The sequence below is a fragment of the Muntiacus reevesi genome, chromosome 17 (assembly GCF_963930625.1).
Source record: "Muntiacus reevesi chromosome 17, mMunRee1.1, whole genome shotgun sequence".
Classification (NCBI taxonomy): Eukaryota; Metazoa; Chordata; class Mammalia; order Artiodactyla; family Cervidae; genus Muntiacus; species Muntiacus reevesi.
Window position 1 is genome coordinate 27142114 of NC_089265.1, and position 19767 is coordinate 27161880.

The 19767-nt window shown below is 41.0% G+C and overlaps 1 protein-coding gene across 6 annotated transcripts in view; it reads right to left on the reverse strand.

Annotated features, from left to right (window-relative positions):
• CCDC171 (coiled-coil domain containing 171) overlaps window positions 1–12139 on the reverse strand; it is a 314797-nt gene extending 302658 nt beyond the window's left edge. For 4 of the 6 annotated variants that reach the window (XM_065908264.1, XM_065908263.1, XM_065908261.1 and 1 more), the window contains exons 1-2: window positions 11803–11995; window positions 5070–5225 (exon numbers count right to left, since the gene is read on the reverse strand). In XM_065908264.1, coding sequence (XP_065764336.1) covers window positions 5070–5113 — 44 coding nt within the window. In that variant the 5' untranslated portion in view covers window positions 5114–5225; window positions 11803–11995. Of the gene's footprint in view, window positions 1–5069; window positions 5226–11802; window positions 11996–12128 lie in introns of those variants that run through there. The other 2 variants (XM_065908260.1, XM_065908262.1) reach the window with 2 other exon arrangements.
• Between the last annotated feature and the right edge of the window lie 7628 nt (window positions 12140–19767).

A 19767-nucleotide genomic window follows, 5' to 3' on the forward strand; every position in this document is an offset into this window, starting at 1 on the left:
ATTGAATAACTAATCTAATCCAAATTATATCACTAAATGAAGAGAGAATAAAAAAGAGGCAAACGTAAAAACTAAATCATGAACTTCTATAGCAGAAAGTCACTTCAGTTCAGTTCAGTCGCTCAGTCATGTCTGACTCTTTGTGACCACATGAATCGCAGCACGCCAGGCCTTCCTGTCCATCACAAACTCCCGGAGTTTACTCAAACTCATGCCCATCGAGTCAGTGATGCCATCCAGCCATCTCATCTTCTGTTGTCCCCTTCTCCTCCTACCCCCAATCCCTCCCAGCATCAGGGTATTTTCCAATGAGTCAACTCTTCGCATGAGGTGGCCAAAGTACTGGCGTTTCAGCTTCAGCATCAGTCCTTCCAATGAACACCCAGGACTGATCTCCGTCAGGATGGACTGGTTGGATCTCCTTGCAGTCCAAGGGACTCTCAAGAGTTTTCTCCAACACCACAGTTCAAAAGCATCAATTTTTCAGCGCTCAGCTTTCTTCACAGTCCAACTCTCACATCCATACATGACCACTGGAAAAACCATACCCTTGACCAGACAGACCTTTGTTGGCAAAGTAATGTCTCTGATTTTTAATATGCTATCTAGGTTGGTCATAACTTTCCTTCCAAGGAGTAAGTGTCTTTTAATTTCATGGCTGCAGTCACCACCTGCAGTGATTTTGGAGCCCAAAAAAATAGTCTGACACTGTGTGAGATGAGTACAATTGTGTGGTACTTTGAGCATTCTTTGGCATTGCCTTTCTTTGGGATTGGAATGAAAACTGACCTTTTCCAGTCCTGTGGCCACTGCTGAGTTTTCCAAATTTGCTGGCATATTGAGTGCAGCACTTTCACAGCATCAGTTTTTAGGATCTGAAATAGCGCAACTGGAATTCCATCACCTCCACAGCTTTGTTCATAGTGATGCTTCCTTAGGCCCACTTGACTTCACATTCCAGGATGTCTGGCTGGTGAGTGATCACACCATCGTTATTATCTGGGTCGTGAAGATCTTTTTTGTACAGTTCTTCTGTGTATTCTTGCCACTTCATCTTAATATCTTCTGCTTCTGTTAGGTCCATACCATTTCTGTCCTTTATTGAGCCCATCTTTGCATGAAATATTCCCTTGGTATCTCTTATTTTCTTGAAGAGATCTCTCATCTTTCCCATTCTACTGTTTTCCTCTATTTCTTTGCACTGGTCACTGAAGAAGCCTTTCTTATCTCTCCTTGCTATTCTTTGGAATTCTGCATTCAAATGGGTACACTGTTGCTGCTGCTGCTGCTAAGTTGCTTCAGTTCAACTCTGCGCAACCCCATAGGCGGCAGCCCACCAGGCTCTGCCGTCCCTGGGACTCTCCAGGCAACAATACTGGAGTGGGTTGCCATTTCCTTCTCCAATGCATGAAAGTGAAAAGTGAAAGTGAGGTCGCTCAGTCGTGTCCGACTCTTCACGACCCCATGGACTGCAGCCCACCAGGATCCTCTGCCCATGGGATTTTCCAGACAAGAGTACTGGAGTGGGGTGCCATTGCCTTCTCCATCAAATGGGTGTATCTTTCCTTTTCCCCTTTGCTTTTGCTTCTCTTCTTTTCACAGTTATTTGTAACGCCTCCTCAGACAGCCATTTTGCTTCTTTGCATTTCTTTTTTTGGGGGAAAGAAAAGAAGAGTTTGCCATTCCCTTCTCCAGTGGGCCACATTTTGTCAGAACTCTCCACCATGACCCAACCATCTTGGGTGGCCCTACACAGCATGGCTCATAGTTTCAATGAGTTAGACAAGGCCATTGGTCCATGTGATTAGGTGAGTTAGTTTCCTGTGATTGTGGTTTTCAGTCGGTCTGCCCTCTGGTGGAGAAGGATAAGAGGCTTATAGAAGCTTCCTGATGGGAGAGACAAATGGTACTGAAACAACTGATATCCACAGGCAAAATTATAAATTTAGACCCTTACCCCACACCATACATTAAAAAGTAACTTCAGGGACTGCCCTGGTAGTCCAGCAGTTAAGAATCCAGCTGGCAATGCAGGAGATAAAGGTCCTGTCCCTTGTCAGGGAACTAAAGAAACCATTCGCCACTGAGCAACTAAGCCTGTACACAACTACCGAGCCTGCAGGCTACAACTAGGGAGTCCATGCACCGCAGGGAAAAAAATTCCACATGACTCGATGAAGATCCCAAATGCCGCAACTAAAGCCTCACACATTCAAATAAATAAATATCTTTTTTTTTTTAAGTAATTTAAAATGGAGCCCAGACTGAAGTGTAAGAACTAAAATTATAAAAATTCTAGAAAACATAAGAGAAAAATCTTCATGACCTTAAGTTGGGCAAAGAATTCTTAGATATGAAGCCAAAAGCACAATCCATAAAGAAAAAGAATTGAACTTTATAAAAATTAGTAACTCTTACACTTCAAAAGACATTATTAAGAAAATGAATTCAAGCCAACAATGGGAAAAAATATTAGCAAAGTATATACCTGAGAAAAGACTTGTATCCAGAATGTGTAAAGAACTATTAAAGCTCGGTAACAAAAAGACAAATAAAAATTTAAAACTGGGCAAACAATCTCAATAGGCTTTTCACCAATGAAGATACACAAATGGCCAAAAAAATGCATGTGCAAAGATGTTCAACATCATTGCCCTATAGGAAAATAAAAATAAAATCAGCATGACATATCACTTTCACTAGATTGGCTATAATTAAAAAGTCAGCATATAACAAGTGCTGGTGAGGATGTGGAGAAACTAAAACCCTTATACATTACTGGTAGAAATGTATGGTTCAGGCACTTCAGAATGCAATTTGGCAGTTCCTTAAAAATGTTAACATAAATTTACTATATGATGGAAGTAATAGTGTTCCTAAGAATCTACCCAAGAGAAAGGAAATAGTATTTCCACGCAAAGACCTGTACACAAGTGCTCACAGCAGCATTATTTATAAGATGCAAAATATGGAAACAATCCAAATGTCCATCAACTGATGGATGGTTAAACAACATGTACATAACCAGAAAATGGAATATTCAGCAATAAGAAGAAACAAAGTACTGACACATGTTACAGCATGATAAATCCAAAGAAGACAGACACAAATGATCTCATATTGTATGATCCCCTTTATATGAATTAGTCAAAAAATGCAAATCTACAGAAACAGAAAGTAGTTCAGTGGTAAATAGCAGAGTTTAAATAACTTCATTGGTCCAAATTCTAGAATTCTGAAGAGTAAATTACTTATTAAAAATTATGATACATATATATTAGTTTGGCAAGATGGTCCCCCAAATATCGAAAAAGCAAGATATTAAATATTGTAAATATTAATCTAATTTTTAAAATATGTATTTATAAATACATGTGTATGTTCAAAAGAAAAATGCTGTGCAGATATAAACCAAAATACTATCAGTGTTAACTCTTAAGTGGTACGATTATAAGCAGTTTCATTGTTTCATTCACTTGTTTTTTTAAATAATTCTAAAAACACATGCATTACCAGCATTAAAATATGTACTAAAATATACATATCTATGTGCCTATATAAAATCAGCTATTAGAGCAAGAAGGATATACCTAGAATATCCTTCTAGATATTGCTTCTAGAAGCAATACCCTGTTTAGCAGTATCTGAACCATCTTCACTAAAGTGGTGGAGAACTAACTGATGAGACCTCACTCTTAACCTCTGAAACATTCGGTAAAAGAAAGAACTCTTGAGATAAAATTTGAAAAAGAAAAATCTTAATATTTTACTCATTTATTTTCTATCTTGCTCAAGAAAGAATTTAAGGTAGCTCCTGAAGACAAGTGGAAAACATTTATATAGCAAATCCTATTTATAAAGCAAAGTACATGTCAGCCACCATACTTGTCCCACCCACACATTCCTGCTGAAAAGGTGGGCAAAATGAGTTCTTCTCTAAATGTGACCGATTACTATCCCTACACCACGCTCATTGCTTCTGTAAAATATATTTAAAAGGGAAAACTAAAAAAAGGGAAAACTAAAAAAGAAAATTTAAAAACAGATAAAATTCAACGTTAAGGCATTTATTATCAGATTCAACAAACAGAAAGTTACTCTGTAATGTGCTTATAAAAGTTTCTAAACACTTATTTTCAATTTCTGTACTTATTTCTTTGTAAACCAGGTTTTGAGTTGCATTCTCCAGAATGGCTCCATTTTATATTACAGACTTGACGAGTTTTTATACTATACACATGAGAAATGAATAAACCAAAGACAGGCACCTCACTCAAAGGCAGATATGAATGGTACAAAAAAAGATGAGCAACAGCAATTCTTAGAATGTAAACTCCAAGTAAAGGAGCAGTTAGCAACAGGAGCTAAAACTAACAAAATGCTTAACTAGAGGGATGAATCAGTCGAGACGATGAGGAAGTAAGAGAAAAACAGAGCAACACATATTATGGCAAGCCAAGTAATAATGAATAAGCAGAAGAAAAGATTTAGAGAAGTGGAAAAGAATAAGCAAGTCTCTAGGGACCAGAGAAAGTACAGACACTGACCTTTGTGCACTGAATTAACAAAGGAGCACAAAGAGCCACATAAAGTCTTCAGACCCAGGTCTGATTTTTTTTTTCTCTTTTTTTTTTAATTTTTAATTTTTTTTCCCATTTATTTTTATTAGTTGGAGGCTAATTACTTTACAATATTGTAGTGGTTTTTGCCATACATTGACAGGAATCAGCCATGGATTTACATGTCTTCCCCATCCTGATCTCCCCTCCCGCCTCCCTCTCTATCCCATCCCTCTGGGTCTTCCCAGTGCACCAGCCCTGAGCACTTGTCTCATGGATCCAACCTGGGCTGGTGATCTGTTTCACCCTTGATAGTATGCTTGTTTCAATGCTGTTCTCTCTGAACATCCCACCAGGCATCACCCCTGCTCCTCCAGTCCCGTGAAATTTCCATTTCCCTTACCATCTCATGAGAATTCTTACAATCAGCCACTCCAACCACTTACTTCTTCTCCATGGTCCCTGCAACCAAAAGCATTCCTCAACTAGTAGAAGATACTGCAGGCTTACCTCTGGATATCACCAGGGGTATTACTCGAAGTGTTCGAATTCATGACGTCTTCCAACTCTTTCAAAATACCCCACTGTTGCTTAATGATATACTTCGTTACTGATGATTTAAACTGTCCGAGATGTCTGTGGTTTACAGGTTACATGGACTGAAGTCTGTTGAAGTAAACCATATAATAGTAGTTACTTATGTGAGTCCTGAGACGATGAGTGATTTTTCTTTTATGTATGTGTGTGTGTGTATATATATAAAAACGCTTTCTTTATCCATTCATCTATTGATGGACACTTAAAAGATGTTTTGTACCAATAACCCATTGTGTTTCCATTAGGAGTACCTGATAAGGCAAAAATCTGGCCTTAAGCTTCATTCCTCTCTATTTTGCTTTATAATGGACATATTTAAAAATTATATGGCTAAAAAATTAATACAAGAGGCCACGGCATTGAATGATAATTACTTGAATGATAAATGATCCACCAAGGCATACACACCATCATGAAGGAAAAATAGAAGAATTATTTAGTAAAATTGTAGGTGTCCAAGGATAGCTAGAAGACCTCCCCCCACCAAAATCTAACCTGATCTGTCCCTGCTCGTAAAAAACCACCCTGAGACAGATCACTGGAAGAAGGACTCAAATAAGCCAACTGAGATGTGGATGCAAACACATTACTAAGAAATGGACTAAAGGTTCCTAGAACCAAACTCTAGGGGATCTTCAAAACACTGATTCACACGGCCGATGCAGAATAGCTTGACCTAGAATAAAGAAGATGGAACATTTACTAAGATGAGGGGGGAAATCCCATTTTATTTTACTCCTCCTAAATACTACGTTTGGGAACAGTGGTAGACAAACACCACTATCATTGATTTACTGAACATTTAGTGCAGTAAGCACTGTCTTTGGTACTTTATACACAGAGCTATAGAGCTCTGGTCCTTACAACACCACAATAAAAAGATTATCCCATTTTTTTAAAAGATAAATCTAAGACAGATATTAGAAGTAATTTGTCAAAAGTCACATAGTTACAGGACCAAAATTCCAACTCACTACTATCTATTTTCTAAGCCCAATCTCATTCTACAAAGTCACTGTTGATACAGGTAAACTATAATTATCTTACCTGAGGTTTATTATCCTCATTTCAATTACAGAAATGCACCTGATTCAGAGAGGCTTAAATGACTTGCCTATAGTCAGTCAGCTACTCAGTAGAGGACACCGAAGAATCAAGCTCTCCTGATACTGAGTCTCAAAATCCTTTCATCTTACCACCGTGCCCTCAAAGTTCAGACTCCAAAGAATCTGCCTTCAGAATGAAGTAAAAGAGTTAGAACTTAGAAGGAAGGGACTCTTTTATACTTAAGAGTAATGTCCAAGGCTCAAAAGTACATATATATAATGTTTTCTATTTTTGTGAAAAGAATTAAATACACACACCACATGTACAAACTTCTGTGACACAAACAGAACCTCTATTTACCTCACAGGAAAAGAATTTACATACTTAAAGCCTTCATAATGTCTGTGTTTTTGACTTTGTTGTGATCTTGGGCAGAGAAATATGGGGAAAGGTAGTTAATCAAACTTTAATATAATTGTTTCAATAAAGCTAAGCTGACGAAAACCACCGTTTTTCAGGACATTATTTTAGTATCTAACATCTTCAAACCTGAACGGTCATCTAGAAAAGGTCTTCCCTAGCTCAGATGCAAGTTTCATTGATTTCCAGATCTCTGATACAGACAGCATAACAGGCAGATAGTTTCTCATGATCTCTGTCCCAAGGTGCTTCTCTCTAGTATAATACCCTCCCCTTTACTGGGCAGAACCTGAGACTTGCTTCTAACCAAGAGAACATGGCGAAGGTGACAGGCTGCACTCCCATGATTACTTTATGTTATATATGACTCTCTCCTACCTGATGAAGTGACAGATAACCCCCAGCACACTGTCACACTGTGAACTGCCGATATAGAGGGCCAGTTGACAGAGAACTGCAGGCACCCGCCCCAAAGGCATTAAGAAGCCAGATCCCTCAATCATACCGATGCCAACAGTAAACACATTCTGGGCAATTCCCTGGAGATCCAGTGGTCAGGACCCTGCGCTCTCACTGTAGGAAGCACAGGTTTGACCCCTGGTCAGGGAACCAAGATTCTGCAAGCCGATTCTGTAAGCCGCATGGCATAGCCAAAAAAAAAAAAATTCTGCCAACAACTTGAATGAATAGGGTAGTGATTCTTTCAAGTCAAGGTTCCACATGAGAATACTGCCAGCAGCACCTTGATTGCAACTTAGTGAAATTCTGAACAGAGGGCCCACCTGAATCAGTGCCCAGATTCCCAACCTACAGAAACTGAGAAATAATAAATCAGGGCTGTTTTAAGCCCCTAAGTTTGTGGTAACTTGTTATACAATAGAAAATGAATACAGATAACAAGCTTGAAAACGCATTTGCAGAATCAAAAAGAAAAAAGAAAAGAGAAAGAATTAATATGTAAAGTACAAAATGGATTCTGACATCAACCCCGCCTATGTGTGTATGTCTCTTTGTTTTTCCACAGGTTAATCTCCTAATGAATTTACATAGCAGAGTTTGTAAAAATCCTATCTAAGGTAACAAGATAGGAAAACTAGAAAATCATGGACAATGTTTACAGCAAAAAGAATTAGAAAATACAAATGAATAAGGGCAAACCAGCACCAACCACAAAACCATCTTGGAGGTGGAGGTGTCCACACAGAAGAAAGCAGGGAGATAGCAAGACTCCCCTGAAAGAACCCCCAAGGACCAACAGATAGTCAATGGAAAGCACCGCAGGAAAACCTGAGCGCAAGGGCTGAAACTGACACATGAAACAGACACGTGGTAAGAGAGTCTTGAAGGGCTGGTACCATTCAGCCTCACAGACTTTCACTACTGACCTACCAAGCTGCCCTTCCTGAACAGGGGCCCACACTAATGAGAATCAGTAGACAATGGAATCAGGGGAAATAAAGACAAAGTAAAGAGATAGCTCAGACCAAACTGTGGGAGGAAACAGGGCCAGGAAATCTCAGTACCAAGCACTCACAACGACAACAAAAAAAAGACAGGGTTTTGTGAATTCTGAAAAGTTTTCCTTTACTTTGCTCAAAATTCAGGAAGACTAACCTTTCATAAAAATCAGCAACAGAAAAGCAGAGTGTTCAAATTTCATACAAATATGAGGGTATTTGAGAGAGAGTAAGAAACTGAGTAAGAGAGTAAGGAACTGAATGGACTCCTGAAAATGAAAAAATGACAGAAAGACAAGTTCACAAATCAGATTAAAATCATAACTTACTATTTCAAAACAAGCTACAAGGGGGACTTCCCCGGTGGTCCAGTGGCAAAGACTCCGTGTTCCCAATGCAGGGGGCCTGGGTTGGATCCCTGATCAGGAACTAGATCCCACAAATCGCAATTAAGGTCTCAACTGCTGCAACCAAGATTCCACATGCTGCTACAACAAAGATCAAAGATCTCATGGGCCCAAACCAAGACCCGGCACAGTCAAATAAATAAAAGTAAATATTGAAAAAGACAAGCTACAAGACATTAACAAAATGGTATAAGGCATGAAAGAATAGGAATCAGAATTAGAAAACATCCGACATAAGATCAGACGAAGATTAGCAAGATTAAAAAAAAATTTCTGCAGTGAAGACTAAAGTAGAGGGAACAAGAGTAAATAGACATGATCAAAAAAAAAAAGAACTCTTAAAGGACATACAAAATGAAATAGAAGTAAAATTTTTAAACAAAAATTTAAGAAAAAGACCAAAATGATTCAAGAGAATGTGAAAATATACTGAAAACAGGCAAAGAATAACCAACATGGAAATAACATAAGTCCCTGAATAAGCAATAAAGCAAGGGAAACAGAACAAACACTAAAAACTGTAATTCAAGAAAAGTTTTCTTAAATATAAAAATACTCTAATCCACAGTTCCAAAAAACAAGCTACATATCTGCGAACACGAACCCAGCACAAGCAACACCAAGACATATTCTAAGATAACTACTGGACTTCTGTAAAAAGATGTATACAGACGTTCATGCTGCGTTATTCATAGACAGCCAAGAAGTAAAAACCCAAATATCCATCAATTTGCCAATATATAAACAACATGACATATTATTCAACCATAAAAAGGAATGAAGTACCAATATATGCCACAACATGGATGAATGTTGAAAACATTATGCTAAGTGAAAGAAGCCAGACACAAAAGGACACATATTGTATAATTCCATTATCTGTGAACAAGTTGATACCCCAAAGCCATACCCTTCCCTCATCATTCCTACTGTGCACATATAAACATCCCTTCTCCAGATATCACACTTAGATTATCTCATTTCACTCTACACCAACCCCAAGGGGAAGATACTGTTAATATCCCCATTTTATACCCTGGAAACTGGGGCTTAAAGATACTCCATCACTTGTCCAAAGTGACATCTCTAGTAAGTGACAGAGTAAGGATTCAAATCCAAATTAGCTATCTCCAGAGCTTTGCTCCGTACCTTTGCCATTAACCTTTAACACACGGCTCACGCCGTGGCTTCCCTCACAAGTCAGGGAAGCACTTCTGCTCCGTACTGCCAAGTTCTTAAACACAGATCATTTTTCCACACATCCAAACTACAAGTCAGGGTCTTAATAAAAGATGACCCAGACGTCCAGTTAATTTCTCAATCCAGAAGGGATTTCCAGAGTTGGGCCAAATGCAGGGCACCCACTGGGCAGTGATGGATAAAGGCAAAGTTTAAATCAGTTTCTTACATTAATGTGTTACTATCTTTATGTTCTCTTGGTAGTGAAGTTGGTCTAATTCTCACCATTCCCACTAAAACAGATGAAAGAAAGTGAAAGTCGCTCAGCCATGTCCATGCAAAACACGGACTATACAGTCCACTGAATTCTCTAAGCCAGAATACTGGAGTGGGCAGCCTTTTCCTTCTCCAGGGGATCTTCCCAACCCAGGGATTGAACCCAGGTCTCCCGCATTGCAGGCTGAGTCACAAGAGAAGCCCCAAAACATGAGGGGATGTTTAGTACATCATTCGTCAAGAAGTTTTTTAGAAATAGTTATGGGGCAATTGAGGACAAGGGATCAATGGTCTGGACATCCTGAGAGTAAGTACCAGCCAAGAAGACAATTCTGTTTTAGATTTCAGAGCTGCTACTGGCAAGAAGTTTTCCTGTCTCACATCTGAGCCCTTCTGTAGGTCATCCAGAACACAATGATCTCTCTTAGTGTGTCTGCACAGATCAGGGGAAAGGGGAGGGGCAGGGAGAATGAAAAGATGAAGACTGTTATTGAGCACTTCCTGCATACCAGACACTACATTAAACATATCTGAGCTCAGTGAATCTTCCCAATACCCTACAGATTATTATGCATGTTTCACAGATGAGAACACTGAGGCTTGGAGAGGCTGAGTAACTTGTGTATAAAGATATCCAGTGGGGGGGTTAGAATTCAAGTTCATATTGTGGCTGACTCCTAAATTCATTCTCTTTCATAACACAGTGCTGTCTTCAATACTAACCACATCTGTAGTATGGGTGTCTATTAGCAAACATATTTCACCTTTTAAAAAGATGTTTGGTTCTTTTATCAAAACAAAACCAAGACAAATGGGCTGAGGCAATCAAATTATTTTAGGATTAAATGAGACTTCAGAGATCCAGTCTATCCTTCTTATCTGACAGATAAGGCATTTTAATGCCCAGGGAGCTTAGGTGATTTGCCTGAGGTCACACAGCTAATAAAAGTCTCCACGAGGACTGATACAGAAAGCTCCAAACTAAAATAACTGCTTTCATCTTTTCTTGTGAAGGTTGTACTGCCTTTGTTTCCTCATTTCATGGGAAACCAAGTTCCTTTCCTGCTCTCTGCTTGTTTTGTTACTAGACACTAACTGTTCAATAAAACAAGTGACAAAAAATGGTAGGTTCTCTCCTTCAAGATTATGAAAACAACTAAATAAACATCAATGTGTAATGTGTTCAAAAGACTTGGACACCAACTGAAATTGGTTCTCAAGTAAATTTAAGTGGTTATCATTGGCGATCTGCTTAAAACGGGGGGGGAGGGGGGTGGAACTGCCTAGGATAAATATCACCTGGAATAAAGAACAGTCAAAAGGAGACTCCACTTCTGCAGAAATCGTACAGCCACGGAGCAACTCAGAGCTCTCTTTTCTCTTAAGAGTCATGAAGTTACATGTACATGAAGCTACAGAAGACAGCCTAGCACAACTCATTCTTTCACTTATCAAACATTTATAAAGTGTCTAGTGTGTGGCTGGCATTTTTATTAAAAGGGATGAAAATGATCTGGTTCTTGTCCTCGAAGGACTTACTGATTCTTGAGAGGGAAAGAGCCCGGCAATCCGGAGTTGTAAACTTAAGAAGCTCCAAGTCCAGGCTCTGAGTCCTGCCCTCTGGACCCTACCCTGTCTTCTGTGTTCTGAGGCAGTGGTCTTTGGCTAGGATGATCCAGAAGCATCTTTCTCCAGGTGGGCGGAAAGGCCCAGCCCAAGGAACTGGAGGCGAGCCCCCATTGACAGAACAGCCTCAAACTAACTCAGGGTCCCTCATAACCTTAACTGCAGCCCCCCTATAACCGTTCCTCTCAACACCTCCCAGCCCGTCTTTCTCCTCCACCCACATCTGATGGTTACCTCAGGGGGCTCCCGCGATCCAAACTGCACAGCCGCGGCCCCTGGGGCAGCTTCAAATCTCAAAGGCAGAAAGAGGCCCCGGCCGACCTCGGGGTCAGAGCAAAAACTGTTGGAACCCGACGGACTCTAGGACCCGGGGAAGGGAAACGAATAGCACAGCGGGGAAAGAAGGGAGACCAGCCCCCGAGCGACTGTGTTTACAACGGCCACTTCCGGAGACTAGACTTCTCTAGCAGACCTCCGCAGACTTTCGGGGGGCCCCTAGCCCCGCCCCGGCCTGCCCCTTTCCTCCCGCCTCCCGCAGCCCGCAGCTCCAGGATACGCACTCGGAGAACGCCGGGCTCGGATTGGAGGATCCGGGCCCGCGGAGCTGCGCGGCCTCACTGGAAGGCAACCGGCGCATGCGCTGTTGCTGGGGAGCGGCGCGCTAGCGATCGCGCGCGGCCCCGCTCCTGGAGCGTCCTTTCCGCGCGTGAGCACGCCAGGTCCCGCGCCCTGGAAGAGTCTCGGCGTGAGGTTCCCGGGTCACATCCTAGAATCCCCAGGGAGCTGGCTGAACAGGCCGGTTTCCAAGCCCTAGCTCAGAAACCCGCCTACTGAATAAAAATCTTAAGAAGTCGAATCCCAGGTGCTCCATATTTACGCTAGCTCCCCTGCCGACCCTTAGTATCACCGCCCTCCTTCGGGGTCCATAGTCTGGAGCCAGGGGGAAATTCTCTGGGCTCGGCTTCTGCACCAGTGGCTGGTTTCCCGCAGTCTAAGCTCCCAACTGCCCGACGCTTCTAGTCCCCTCCTCCCACCCCCATTGTATCCCAGCTTGTGCTTGTAAACGGAGCCGAAAGTGCGGGTCAGTGCGCTGATGCCGTTGCAGCGCCTCTAACTATAAATATTACATAAACAGGTACCTCGCGAAAAAGTCCTCGGAACCTTAGCGTGTGCGCCTGCTTGCTTTCCTGCCCTCCTCCTCTTCCTACGCCCCCACCCAGCCCCGCAACACACACACAACACACGCTTTCCTCGTTGATAATTTACACTTAAGATTTCTCCTGGAAGCCGCTAACGCCTCAGGGAGATTGGAAAACCAAAAGCTCTTTTGTTCCTTGGCTATTGAAAGCCTATTCCCCAAAGAACAGTGCAAACTGGCAGGATTTTGATAAAGGATTTTTTCTTCAGCACCACTACCTTCTCTTCCCAAAAAGGTGTTTAATACAAATCGAGCCTTTTATGCTAAAATAGTCCCGTGTCGATTGTAATCAACCTGAAACCAGGTGTAACAGAGGCCGTCTTCCCCAGGAGAAGCAACGGTCATAAATGCAAATACCAATTGAGATTAAGCCCTCCCTGATTCGTGTAGCACTGAAACTTTAATTGGCTTGAGTTTAGTCATTTAGATTAAGAAAGGAGGCACATCTCACTTCTTAATAGTCTAGGCAGAAAGAAGATAATTGCTTCAAAGAGTTTACGGAAAGGAAAAAATAGCCCACTGTAACATGGAGAAAGGAAAATGGAAGTTACAGCAAACTAACGATATTAGGGCCAATTTTTTTACAAGTTTTAAATATTTATAATTTTTTTTTGTTGTTTTAGCAAAATCACAGAAGTGAATATTGTACAGCAAGAAATACCAAAGGTACCACTGTGATTGTTGTTCAGTCCCGAAGTCGTGTCTCTTTGTGACCCCATGGACTGCAGCATGCCAGGATTCCCTGTCCTTTACCAACTCTTAGAGTTTGCTCAGACTCATGTCCATTGAGTTGGTGATGCCATCCAACCATCTCATCCTCTGTCGCCCCCTTCTCCTCCTGCCCTCAATTATTTCCAGCATCAAGGTCTTTTCCACTGTTAATGTCAACCCTGGACAACCAGAAAAGCTTTATAGAAAGCTTTAAGTTCAATCTGGGAAGATGGTTATAGATTGACCAAGTTAGAAGAAATTGGAAAACATGGAAGTTACAAACATCAGGATAAGGAAACAGCATGAGGCATTTGAAAAACTGAAGAAAGCTCTGTGTGTGTGATCTTGGGGTTGGGAATGTGTTGGGAGTAAGATGACATGGTGGAGATCACAGAGGGCCTTCTAGGTCATACTTGGTTTACCAAGCAACAGAGCTAATGAAGGATGCTGAGCAGAAAGTTCTAATAATTACACAGTAAATCAGATTGTTGGGGCTTCCCAGGTGTCTCAGGCATAAAGAATCCACCTCCCAGTGAAGGAGATGCAGGAGACTTGGATTCGATCCCTGGGTCAGGAAGATCCCCTGGAGGAGGAAATGGCAGCCCACTCCAGTATTTTTGCCTGGAAAATCCCATGGACAGAGGAGCCTGGTGGGCTACAGTCCATGGGGTCACAAAGAGTTGGACACAACCAAGCACACATGCACGCAAATCAGACTGTTACCAAATACTTGGAGATTTTCCATGTGTTTCTAGTAATTACAAGGTCAATTCTGTGTTGTCTCTTGTTTACCTAACATGCTGCTACTTAGGAAAGGTGTAGGAAAAGTTGCTATCTAGCCCACTTTTCTTTTAGCCTCGAGTCACAATAGTCATCTCAGCCTTTCTTTTGAGATATCATTTGATCCATCACCCCTACTCACCAAAACAGCTTCTATAGTCAATAATGACGTCATTACTAGATGCTGGGCTCCTTGATTGCATTGACACTTTGATCGTTCAGACTTCTCTCTAGCATAGGTGAGGGTTTAGGCAGCCTTCTGGCCCTTTTGCTGCTGCAGAGGAAACAGTTAGCCCTTTCTTGCCCCTTAAGAGGATACTTTCTCAGTTTCTGCTCTCAACCTTCATGGTTTACGATATTAGCTTCCTTGGTGATATCATCCATTCCTGCAAGTGTGAACTCTGGGTCCACAACTTTCAGTTTTTTATGTCCACCTCACATATCATCAAATCATAATCTGAACTCTGGTCTTGAATTTTTAACTCTCATTTGAACAGTGCCACTTTAATGTCTGTCAATATCAAATTTAGTATATCTAAAATTGAATTCTCTTTCTCACTGGAGCCTCACAAACTGCTCTTCTACCTTTTTATGGAACTTCTCATCTCTTAGGTGGGCTTCCCCGGTGGTTCAGTGGTAAAGAATTCATCTAACAATGCAGGAGACACAGGTTCCATTCATGGGTCAGGAAGATCCCCTGGAGAAGAAAATGGCAACCCACTCCAGTATTCTTGCCTGGAGAATTCCATGGAAGAGGAGCCTGGCGGGCTACAGTCCATAGGGTCTCAAAGAGTCAGACATTTAAGCTACTGAGCACTTACGCACACAATCTCTTAGACACCCAAATGAAAAAAGTTTAGAGAATCTCTCTTCTCTCTCAGGCTCTCGATCCCTTCATCTGAGAATTACTAAATCCTACTTACTTTTTTTCTGTCTCCTGCGGTCTTTCTATGCCTCCTACTAATCATCTTCATTTATTTGTTTTTTTATTGTTTCATATCCAGACACTTGTAAGTCAGGACATTTCTGTGGATAACACAAATCATCCCCATCCTTCTGTGCAAATTCTCAACATTTTTACAAGTTGACAGCTAGCATCTAGGGCATTTTTGAACCTGGAAACTTAAGAGGAGAGGACCAAAAAATAGAAAAAAATCAAAAGTAGGCCTAAGGGCTCATATGCACCTCTCTGACACTAAGGTGTGTTAGGAGCTGATTGTATGCATATGAGCCTTGGGAGTTTTTTAAGCACTAGATAGGCCACATCCTTTTGACCCTTCAGTAACCTCTCCCAGAAGGTTCAGACACCAGGTGCTTGATTATTATGCTGCTTTAGTGTCAGTTCTTAGAACTGCGAGGCCTGACATAATTGTTGCCCTTGGTAGCTCCAGTTCTTCGCTCTTTCAACCCCCGTACTGTGTGCCACAATAGAAATGGTCCTTCTGAAGCTTAACACTGACTATGTTACTTACCCTCTTCATTAATTCTTTTAATGGCTCCTCAATCCTTACTGGATAAAACCCAAACTTTTCCTCCATCAATCAAGGGCTCTTATTCTTGTCCCTACCTGCCTTTCCAACTTTGCCTTCTACTTCACTATAAATCTTCCCTCTCATTCACATTAGCAATAGAAAACACAAATAAATGGAGTAAGAGGTAGACATGAACTTATATTAAGTTTGAAAATGTATAGGCTAATATAAAAGGTTTAAACCCTGATCACATTACTTAGTAGACATGTGCCAAGCACTATGCTAAGGGGTTTCACATGTATTCTAATTTTTTTCAAAAAAGCATCCATCTTTATCCTTTGTTCTTTATAATAAATACATGGTCACTTAAATCAGGGCAATTTTAAAAGTAAAAGTTTCAGGGACTTCCCTGGCAGTCCAGCGTTAAACCTCCGAGCTTCCAACGCAAGAGGCACCGGTTTGATGCCTGATTGGGGAACTAAGATCCAACATGCTGCGGGCATGGCCAAAAATAAATTTTTAAAAAAGTCTCCCCAAAGTCCTACCTTCCCACTCTAGATTTAAAAGCTGTTAGCAATGTATTATATTTCTATAAAGAAATATAACATTTTGATGCATAAGTGTGTGTGTGTGTGTGTGTGTGTGTGTGTGCGCGCGCGCGCGCGCTCAGTCACACAGTCGTGTCTGAGTTTTTGCAACCCCATGGGCTATAGCCCACCAGGCTCCTCTGTCCATGGAATTTTCCAGGCAAGAATACTGGAGTGGGTTGCCATTTCTTCCTCCAGGGAATCATCCCGAACCAGGGATCAAACTCAAGTCTCTTGCATCTCCTGAATTGACAGGCAGATTCTTTACCACTAGTACCACCTGGAAGCCCTTTGATGCATAAACAAATACATCTTAAAAGAAGGCACATTTATTTGTTTATTCATTTATTTTTATATTCACACAGTGTGCACACACACACACTAGTAGCAGACACTATTAGCTGCTTTTCCATATCCTACCCCATTCTTGCTGAAAACCTCAATCTGTTTGCAGCAGTAATAGGTAGAACTCCAAGAGATGAATGCTCTGATCACAGCATCCTATTTCCTCCTGCCAGCTACTGGTTCTCCAAAGCTCACTGGTAGCTAGGGTTGGCTGTGTGACCAGTTCTGTGTGATGAAATGTAAATGCACACCTACTGAGGTGAGAATATAAAGAGCCCTGATACTCCATGATACTACTTAAGTGCTGACCTCTTCCTGGACTTTCTTCTGACCTAAACGATTAATGGTCTGAGAATTCAAGTCAGTGCTAGTCATGTTTTCTGAAGCCAATGGTGTGCTGATTTCCTTGATGGATGGGCTCTAAATACTGCCACTGTGTCTAATTTCAAGCAACTAACATGTAGTATCTGACTACAGAGTTCAGAAGAAATACGTACATTCGGCTCTCAAATGTCCTGTGGGAGGCAGCTCTAGCACATCACTGCTCTTGATTGGTCAATAGATGATTTTTTTAAATTTAACAATATAGCTTTGACACAGGCATGCATGCTAAGTCACTTGAGGTGTGTCGGACTCTTTGTGACCCCATGGACTGTAGCCCACCAGGCTCCTCCGTCCATGGGATTTCTCCAGGTAAGAATACTGGAGTAAGTTGCTGTGCCCTCCTCCAGGGAATCTTCCTGACCCAGTGAGCTTTGATAAATTTCTATGTTAATATAAAAAATATACCTTTTTAATGGCTGTATTATAATCCATTTTATGAAGGGCCATAATTTATTTGTCCTATCATTTAGGTTGTTTCTGCTTTGTTTCTTTATTTAAAAAATAAAACACTGTCTTCATACATATACTTTGCCTATTTGTCTTTTTAAAGTCATAGTATAAACTAGAATAGCAATTGATGGATGAACAGATAAGCATTGAAAACCAAAACCAACATAATTACCTGTCCCTATGTTAAATAATAGTTGAACTAGACATACTTTTCCTGTACTTTTATTAGACAATTCTGAGACCAAACAAAAATAACGTGGTTGCTTGGTCTAGCTAATAATTTTTCCTGGAAGATAAAACTGTGAACTTCCTAAACTGATTGCTTACAAAGGCTAACAGTTTATTTACCAAGAATTGCTTCAAAACCATTGCTTTGTGTGCCTACCAATATAAGACTTTATATCATAAACTCTGCCCAATCCCAAACATTTCCCTGACTTGCACCTCTCCCAAAAAGCATTCAGTCCAAGCCCTAAAACCCTAAAAATAACTGGCCCTGATTTTTCGAGTCACTACTAAGGCTCAGTCAAGGTAGATTTACTGCAGTAACCTAATAAACATCACATTTTTTAATTGTTTTCTTTATTTACTGGACACACAGCATGTGGGATCTTAGTTCCCCAACCAGGGATAGAACCCATGCTCCCTTCATTGGGAGCTCAGAGTTTAACCACTGGACCACGAGGGAATCCCCAAACATTACATTTTTTATGATGAGCTTTTAAGGAATCAACATTTGATAGCTGTACTTTAGTTTTTTATGCATAGTAACATTATTTTTCAGGAAGATGATCAATTTAGAGAAATATCAACAGTGTGTGAGAGTATCTACTCCTTTTTGCCCTTGCCAGCAGTAGATATTTTTGCAGTATTGAAACTTTTCCAATCTGATAAGCGAAAAGTGATATGCCATTGTTCTAATGTTCTTTGAATCCACTTTCATCTGATTATTGGTGAAGTTTATGAACATCCAGAAATTCTACTTTTATCATGTAACTAGATGCATTAACTCACTAATATACCACTCTTGTCATCCCTCAGCCTAAAAAAAAATAGCAAAAATAATTAGGGCTGTTTGACAATCTCTAAATTTTAATCAACTTAAAACTATCATGAGAAGTCTTAAATTTAGGATAAAAATAAAGTATAAAAAATGTTCAGCATCTGAAAACTTTTCATTATACGGATTAGCAATTTGCTATTACTGCCCTGCCCCAAATCTATACTTTTTTGCCCTGATTTATGACGTTAGTGCTGGCCCCCACCATCATTTCTCTGTCACAAGCAAATGAGATGTCATGGTGGTTCAATGGAGTGACACTGCATGGCCACAACTGCACAAGACATTTTTCCTTTAGGCTGTAGATCTCCATTATCATTTTCCAGCACAGGAACCCAACAGAGGAGCTCCATCTTTATTCTCAGTCTATGCTTTCTCGTCTTGAGGCGACATTAGATCAGGTCCAACCAACTGACATCCTTTGGCAAGAGCTGGCCACGTCTACAGATTGACCCAGGCTGCCCATACTCTGCAGAACGACAGGCTTCCCTGTCCCTCACCATCTTCCTGAGCTTACTCAAGCTTGTGTCCATTAAGTCGATGATGCTGTCCAACCATCTCATCCTCTGTCGTCCCCTTCTCCTGCCTTCAGTTTTTCCCAGCATCAGGGTGTTTTCCAATGAGTCGGTTCTTTGCATCAGGTGGCCAAGGTATCAGCCTCAGCATCAGTCTCTCCAATGAATATTTAGGATTGATTTCCTTTGTCAGCAAAGTAATGTCTCTGCTTTTTAATACACTGTCTAGGTTTGTCAACTTTCCTTCCAAGGAGCAAGAATCTGAAGAGATCTGAATCTCAATCTTGGGGAAGTAACTGGTGGGAGAAGGCCCTACTTCTAGTCTTCAGTTCTTGCATTGCTTGTGCCTCCTCGGCCTAGAATTTGTTGCTCAGTTGCTAAGTTATGTCTAATTCCTTGTGACCCCATGGACTGCAGCACGCCAGGCTTCCCTGTCCTTCACAATCTCCGGGAGTTGGCTCAAACTGAGTTCTCTGAGTCTTTTTAGTGAGTTATCAAACTTGACAGTGGTCATGGGAACCCCTGAATGTGCAGGCAACTGGTCAGAAGTGAGGGTCACCCTGGGGACCACCACACTTAGAAGCTGAAGTGAGGCCAATTATGGAGGACTGTGTTCTCAGAATTTTCAGCTTGACAAACTTGTTAAAGGAGAATTTAAAAAAAAAAAAAAAAAAAGGAGGAAATGTTTGTAGGAGCT